This window comes from Oryza brachyantha, chromosome 11, assembly GCF_000231095.2.
Source record: "Oryza brachyantha chromosome 11, ObraRS2, whole genome shotgun sequence".
Classification (NCBI taxonomy): domain Eukaryota; kingdom Viridiplantae; phylum Streptophyta; class Magnoliopsida; order Poales; family Poaceae; genus Oryza; species Oryza brachyantha.
In genome coordinates, this window is record NC_023173.2 from 4,030,883 (window position 1) to 4,039,182 (window position 8,300).

At 45.0% G+C, this 8,300-nt stretch overlaps 1 protein-coding gene across 1 annotated transcript; it reads left to right on the forward strand.

Annotated features, from left to right (window-relative positions):
* The first annotated feature begins 5,419 nt into the window (after positions 1 to 5,419).
* On the forward strand, positions 5,420 to 6,220 carry LOC102722809 (dirigent protein 21-like). The gene has a single exon (XM_006662762.3). It carries the CDS (start codon positions 5,556 to 5,558, stop codon positions 6,093 to 6,095), a length of 540 nt encoding a protein of 179 aa, XP_006662825.2. The 5' UTR covers positions 5,420 to 5,555; the 3' UTR covers positions 6,096 to 6,220.
* The last annotated feature ends 2,080 nt before the right edge of the window (positions 6,221 to 8,300 follow it).

Here is an 8,300-nt window from a genome sequence, read left to right on the forward strand (position 1 = left end):
CCCTCCGCGCCACGCGCCCCGTCTCCCCCGCCTTGGCCGCCAGCCGCTCGACCCAGCGCGCCTCCCGCCCCGGCCGAGCCAGCCGGCCCAGCCACTCGCCCGCGCTACCGAAGTCTGCCCCGCCTCCCCGACCAAGTCCGCGCTGTCGCCGCCGGAACTGACTCTGCCTCCGCCGCCCACGAAGCACGCCGCCGAGTCCGCCGTGGCCGGTACGGACTCCAACCACCACCTCCGCCCTAGCCGCTTCACCCCTCCCCTATAAAACCGAGCCGCCGTGTGCCGCCGCACCTGTTCCCGATCCGCCGCAGCGCCCAAGCCCCGTCGCCACCGCTCCTCGTTGCCGTTGACCGATCCCGCCGCCGGACGCCGGTCGTCGCCATCCAGCCGCGTCGCCACCTCCGCCTCGACCTCACCAACCCTCCGCCAGCCTTTGCCGCCGCCGGTGGGCACCCCAGCGCATTCGCCGCCTCTTCCTTCCCTCCGTCACCACGCCCGACCTCCTTACCGCCGCCGAGCAATCTCTGCCGCCGCCGCCGATCAACCGTGCCACCGGCCGTCATCACCTGTCCCGGGTCCACGCCGACTCACCGCCGTCCCAGCCTCACCGGTGTGCACCACCCCTCCCTTCTCCTCCCCTCTTTTCTCTCTCGGATGTCACCGCCGACCCCGTGCGCTGGCGCCGATGCGCCCTCATCGTCGACGCGCCGCCGCCGACCTCCTTACCGTCGGTCGTTGTCGACGCGCCCTCGTCGGCATGCCCGCTTCCGCCTCGTCGTCGCCGGCGTGCCCGCGGCGCTCGTGTCTCCCTTCGGCGCCCACGCGATCGCCGGCAGCCGCCGGCCGTCACCGCCCGCGTCGCTCGGCCGTGCGCCATCTCCAGCCGCCGCTGCCGGCCGTCGTTGTTCCCACTGCCGGCCGTCGTTGTCGTGCGCCGCGCCGGTCGTCGTCGTCGTCGGGCACAGTCACCGTCGCGCCGATCGCCGTCGCCCTCCTCTCTCGACCGAGCCTCCCTCGGTTCCCCTCTCTGACCGATGGGACCCACCCGTCAGCCTCTTCCCCTCTCTCTCGCCTCCTCGGGCCCGCGCGTCAGCCGGCCAAAGCTCCCCCCTCTCTCTGGCCGGTGGGCCTGGCTCGCCAGCCGACCGCCCCTCTCGTTCCTCTCTCACCTCCCCCTTCTCTCACCGACAGGTGGACCCCACCTATCGGCGCCCCTCCTCTCTCCTCGCTGATGTCAGCAGCCCCATTAATTGCGTAATAATTGATTTAGGACTTTTCTGTTTAGCTAAAAAACCAAAAAACTTCTAAAATTCATAACTAATTCGTCTAGTCTCTGTTTAAGTCCATTCAAATTTCATTAAATTTATAAAATTGTCAAGAATCCATTAAAAATAGTTTCTTTCGCTGTTTCAGTAGTTTTATAGCCTGTTTTGCTCTGTTCGTCGTAGGTTTTTCGCCCATCGAAGCGCCGATCGTTCTCGAAGTCGTCGCCGAAGTTCCTCGTGGGTCAGAGCAAGGCAAGTGGCACGCTTCTTTGACCATATCGACCCGATGATTATAAAATTCATCCACTTTACATTCAAACATGCATTGTATTTAAATATATTTACTTTATTTATCTATTGGGCATTTACCTTTATACCCGTTGATTCCCAATGTTTATTATTGTTATCCCAGGGTTAATTTGACTAGAATTAGGGTTAGTCAATGCTTAGCCATGCTTAGTTCAACTAGCTCACCAATTATCAGTTAATTATTGATTATTCTTTGATAGACCTTTAATGGTTGTGATCATTATTCATTTCCCGATGTGGATTAATGACAACTAAAATATTGCTTATGGTGGGTTGTGGGTGCATGGTTTTGAAAGTTGCGTCCATGGCAATTAAGGACCGGTTCTCGGGAAACCTGAAAGTCTTACCCATACTAACCACAAGCTGAAATGAGTAAGGTGGGATTTGGAGCATGGCTTCGAACTATTTAACGTACCAAGGCAAGGGTAGGCGTGATGGATTATGGACGGGCAATCGTGATGTAACGAAAGCCTCTACTGCTTTCGGATCTACCAAGGCACAAGAGGGGACTGCCCGACTTGGTGTAAAGGAGGGGGTGAAACCTGAAGTACGGTGCGATTAAATAGGGAGGATTATGTGACGGGTCCTATCACAGTTTTCTTTCCGTGGTATCGTGGTGATACACCGGCGCACGTTCAAGTGTATTGGAGCTATGTCTTGTGGGTAAAGTTGTACACCTCTGCAGAGTAAAACTATTCGAATAGTCGTGCCCGTGGTTATGGGACGAACTGACAGATTCACTGGGATTAGTTGAACCTTTTAATAACTTGATGAACTTGGAACTGGTTTGACCCTGTCAACGTGGTGTAACGTTGGCAGTGGTTTGGGTCTATCGCAACATGGTGTAATGGGCAGAGGGTTGCCCTGTCGCTACGTGGTGTAACGTTTGACAGCGGTCTGGGCCTGTTGCAATATGGTGTAACGTTGAACAGTGGATGATTATTTTAATAATTTACTTTGTTCATTTTATTCTATTTTATTTACTGTTTTACTAAATTAATGCCGCTTTTATGCAATATTAACCTTAACCTATCCTTGAACCCTATTGCCTTCATTATTCTTCCTCTCTTGGGTGTTAATTATTGAGTACGATGGTTTGTACTCAACCTTGCTTAATTTTTCCCCTACCAGAGAAAATGTCAGAGCCTTTGTCAGAAGGAGGCAGATCCGAAGGTTGAAGTGGGGTTCAGTCCGCTATCAAGAATGCCTGTGGTGTGGAGCCGTCATCGTCAGCTGAAGCTAAAGATTAGATGGTTTAGTCTTGTTTTCATTTTCCGCTGCATTTCGATAGACAATTGTTTTTTATTTGTTTTTAAGTCGTGGAACTGTGTATTAATTTATCATAGTGTGTACTCGGGCTAATTCCTGGACCGAGATTCAATACATGCTATTGTTCAGAAATTATGTATAAATTTCTAGGTGTGATAGTAGGGCTGTCAAAAAAGCTCGAAGCTCACGAGCTGCTCGAGCTCGACTCGCCCCAGACTCGGTTCGAGCTTGGCTCGAGCTCCTAACAAGCCGAGCTTGAGCTTGTCACGAGCTTACCCATATATGTTATTTTATTTTTTATTTGATAAGATAGTATATTAAGAATAAAATATTATATATTTAAATGATGAATTAATTTATATTAGTATTATATATGGATTTAAAAACTTATTTACAATTTATTTAATATGATTGACTTGAAATTATTGCTTTTGTTAAAAATTATCATCAAAACAATTATACCATATACTCAAAATCGAGCTTGAGTTGAGCCTGGCTAAGGGTTCAAAGTTTTAGTAGGCTCAATTCGAGCTCGGCTCGACTTGAGCCTAGACAGGCAGGCTCGCTCGAGCTCGGCTCGTTGACAGCCCTACTGCGGAGTGATATTACCAGCGACAAGCGTTGTAAGCTTTGTTCGGGCTGGATATCTTTTTCTAAGTCCACCACTGTGAATCTTGAAATTTGCGGTCAGATGCCACAGTTGCTGACCTCAAATATATTAAGAGAACTGTATTCCGTACGAACCGAATACATAATAGAACGAAAAAAAACCACATATGTGTCCGTCCGCGCGTCCGCTTCCGCCAGCCCACGTCTGCCTGTGTGTCCGCCTTCGTCAGTCGCCGTGTGCCGCCCGCCTCCACGCGTCATCACAATGTGTGACGCCACACCGCGCTCTGGTTGCCGTGTGCCGCACGTCTCCCACCTCCACGCTTCGGTGTGCCACGCGCCGCCGCCCGTACCTAATACCAGATGATACTAACTGGTGTCATGTGGTACCAGATGATACCAGTTGGTATCATTTTGCTATCATGGCGCCACGCGATAAAAGGCAGCTCGAAGGATACAGGTACTACATGATACCAGGTGGTATCAGGCAGTATCGTATAGTTTCCTAGCCGAGTTGCCGGTAAGAAGGAGGAGAACAGCAAAGAACCGCGACGATGCGATGGCATGTCAATGACATAGGGCTCGAGGATGATGGTGCAGTGAGCTAGCACAAGGAAGGACGGTGGCGACGACGGCATTGCACGGCGACACGGGGCGCAGGGGTAAGAGGCGGCTGGTGGTGGTGTGCGGTCGATGCGGTAGGATGGCGACGTAGTTAGCCTACAAGAGAGAAATATAGAGAAGGGAGAGAGAAAGAGGGTTGTATTTTAATGATCCCGTCAGAACGGAATACCGGTTTTTCTGGTTCTGATATATTAATGATTCTGCATATGTATCTAGCGTGAGAAGAGCATGACGCAATCTTTGAATCAGCTCGGGTCGAATCCCGTACTCAATTCACAGGATGGCCGACCGGCCGGAGAGATTCCCAGAAAGAATCGACACAACACACAGAGAATATGAGATGCAAGAACTGCCACGAATTCGGCATTTCTATCCACGATATTAATTCCTCAAACGATCCATCCATCGACACACCACAGATATCATATCGATCACCAACCTCCGATTTCGACATGAACCCCCGACGCACTTTCTGATGCTTAATTCGCAATCGACGCTATCGAGTTACATGTATGCATGTACAGCAGTAATCAATTTTACCTAAAAAGAATTAAACTGGTAAGAAAACAACATGTACTTCCACTTTACTTTACAATATAACTCCCTCTAGCATACGGACAATTCAATTTATATTCCAGCACCCTTCTACGTGTGGTGAATTCCTTCGATACTTAAAAGGAAATGTGTAAATTTATCACTTATTTTTCTTATATCGCACGGATGTCACTAGCATTTTTTTAATTTTTTTAGTACCAATTTTACAATAACATTTTAAACCGATAACAAATCTACAATTTTTCAATACTTAAAAGTATAAAACATATATAAGAGAAATAAATTGTTGCGCTAATGAGTTTTGAGCATGAAATAAAATTGTCCAATCATATTTATGTCCACCGGTATTTAAACTCGAGTTGTATGTATTGATTACTTTAATCCAAAAGCTTAAACTCATAAGAAAATATGAACAATTTACTTTATATTCCACGAAAGTTAGGGGTAATTATTTGGCTTTTTCATAGAAAAAACAAATAACATATTTGCAAATGAAAATAATTTGTGAATAAAATTTGTATACATGTATCCTTAACGATCTAAAAACTAATGCTAGAAAATATTCTTCAGCGAAAAAACTTTAAAATTAACTTTAAATATAAACTTGAAAAATTCAAGTTTTGATTTATAAACATAATCACAAGCAAAAAAGATAGAGGTGCTATTGTGACCCGGAATGTCCATGTCATCATCGATGTGATCAGTGATCTCTCCTGCTTCTCCCATGGACAACGGAGACGCACGAGCGCCATCTCGTAGCCACCCGACGTGAGTGCTTTGCAGCTTTAACTTTGCTCTTGGCCCCATCAATGGTGTCATCGTCCTCCTACACTCGACAGAAACCAGTGAACCACCGCTACAAAAACGTCCTCTCGATCGATCGATCACTCGATGAATCTCTCGACATCGTAGCGAACTAAACTAACCATGCCCCTCCTGCTGCAGCTCGCCCTGGCGCTCCTCGCCGTCGCCGGCGACGCGGCCACGGCCGCGGCGACGACGACGCACCTCCGGTTCTACATGCACGACACGGTGACCGCGTCGGCGTCGTCGGGCCAGGAGGCGGCGACGGCGGTGCGCGTGGTGAAGGGCGCGGCGGCGCTGCCGAATGACCCTGTCAACCGGTTCGGCGACGTGTACGCCGTCGACGACCCGCTGACGGAGGGCCCCGACGCGGCGGCGTCCGCCGCCGTGGGCCGCGCCAGGGGCCTCTACGTGTTCGCGTCGAGGACGGACTCGACGCTCCTGCTGAGCGCCACCATGGAGTTCACGTCGGGGAGGCACAACGGCAGCACCGTGGCCGTGCTCGCCAGGGACGCCATCCTCGACGACGTCAGGGAGCTGCCGGTGGTCGGCGGCACCGGCGGGCTCCGCGGCGCCACCGGTTACGCCCTCCTCAGGACGCACTCCTTCAACCCGGCCACCAACAACGCCGTCCTGCAGATCGACATGTACCTCAACGTGTAGCAGGCCAGTACTACGACCGACCTTACACTTAGTGCAGGTCTATAGTACAAAACTATATTATATATATCTACATGATTTGTAAAATCACAGCCTTTTTATTATTCGAGTTACTCTAAGTAAAAGCAGTGATAATAGCACAATAGTTAGATTTATCACAATGAGGACACAGATACTGTCCTATGATCTCTATAACAAACTTAGGTGGTGTTTAGAACAAGGGATTTATTTGTAGTCACTTGTTCCGTCGTCGAATGTTTGAACGCTTATTATTATAAATAGTAAACGCAGACTATTAACAAAATCCATCAATAATCTTGGATTAATTCACGAGACGAATCTATTAAGCTTAATTAATCCATGATTAGTCTATGTGATGCTACAGTAAACATGCTCTAATTATGGATTAATTAGGCTTTAAAAAATTCATCTCACGGACTACGGCTCATTTATGAAATTAGTTTTTTATTAGTCTATGTTTAATACTTCAAATTAGTGTCCAAACATCCGATGTGACATGAGGCTAAAAAGTTTAGCCCCATCTAAACAACCCTTTATAAAGGGACGATTGTTTGGCTTTTTCATAAAAAAAAGTCAAACAACATATTTACAAACAAAAAATAATTTATGAATAAAACATATATATATATATATAAGACCAAGGATAAAAAATAAATTAAGATGGTAAAATCTAATTTTGACTAAATATAAGGAAAATAAAAGGATAAGAGTGAAAAACAGTACCAGGAGAAAACTGAGAGACCGAGAGAATTAAGAAGGATCGAGAGGCACACAAGCCATGCTAACTCAACGTGTAGTAAGGCACTGCAAATATTGCAGCCTTAAACTCGTGTGCATGTATATCTCAGGGTTAGATAAAAGATCAAAGCTCATAACTAGATCGGCTCGTACCAGAGTTAACTTGAAAGACAACATCTTTTCGCTCTTTTCACTTATATCTATACTTATAAGCCAAAATTAAAATTTTATAACTTAAATTTATAGTTAGTTTTTTTATTAGTAAGAACACGTTATAAAAATTTAATCCACAAATTAAAAAATTCAGCACTGTCTAAATTGGCAGCAAGAATTGAAAGGGCACAAAGAGTAGTTGGTAAGTGAAGGGTTTGAAGTGGACGAGACGATGTTGAAGACTTCTCCCTTTGACTCCACAGCAGCTTAAAATTATTCTTTTATTCAATTTCATGTTAAGAGAGAAATATTAATTAAGTTGTGTTATGCTATCGCTTTAACGGTGTCCGTCGTATTAGTTATTTCGAGAACATGCTAAGTTCATTTTAATAATTGAGTTCTTAGTCCTGCCTTCTTGGCGAGATAAGTCATTGTTGATGTTTGTATGATGATTATGATAAATATCTGTGACAAATGATGTAAGATAATATTAAGTTATGGCATTATTTACCCACACTTACTGGGGAGAGTATTGAGTCTTATTAGTAGGAAGAGGCACTCTTTTCTTAAGATTTAATGACATTATTTTATGTTAAGGGAGAATGAACTAGGTGTTTGCCTCAATAAGCCATAACTAAGGTAATATTTGTATTTGCATAAAGATCAAATTTTTATTATGCTAGTACTTAGTAAGTCTACTAAAGTGCTTAGCCATATATACTTTGAGCATTCTCAGCGTATATTAATCTCATTGTTTATCCTGAAAATAGAGTAGGTTAAGGAAAAAAGGTTCTTCAGTAGATCCCTATCCCATCATCCAAAACTATGCGTCCTACTTATTGGAAAGAGAATCTCTCCTCCAAAACTATGCATCCTACTTATTGGAAAGAGAATCTCTTCTCACCCAATATCTTTAACATTCAATCACATGAGGAGAACAATAATAACATGAGAGTAGGTGCTTACAAAATATTAAAACCATATTTTTGGCTTTTATTATGTTTATAAGACAAAATTTAAACTTTTCAACTTTAAATTCAGAGTTGATTTTAATGTATTTATCGTAGTTTATTTTTCAACTTTTGCTTTTAAATCACTGTGAACACGTATATAACATTTTTATTCATAAATTATTTTCTGTTTACAAATGTATACTCTTTTTTTAAAAGTAAAAACAACCCTTAATAAAATATATACGAAGGATGGAATATAGACGTTATGTTCAAGTGATAACAAACATAAAGAGAGAATTTATTTTAATGATCATTCAAATAATAATATAGATGATTAACATTT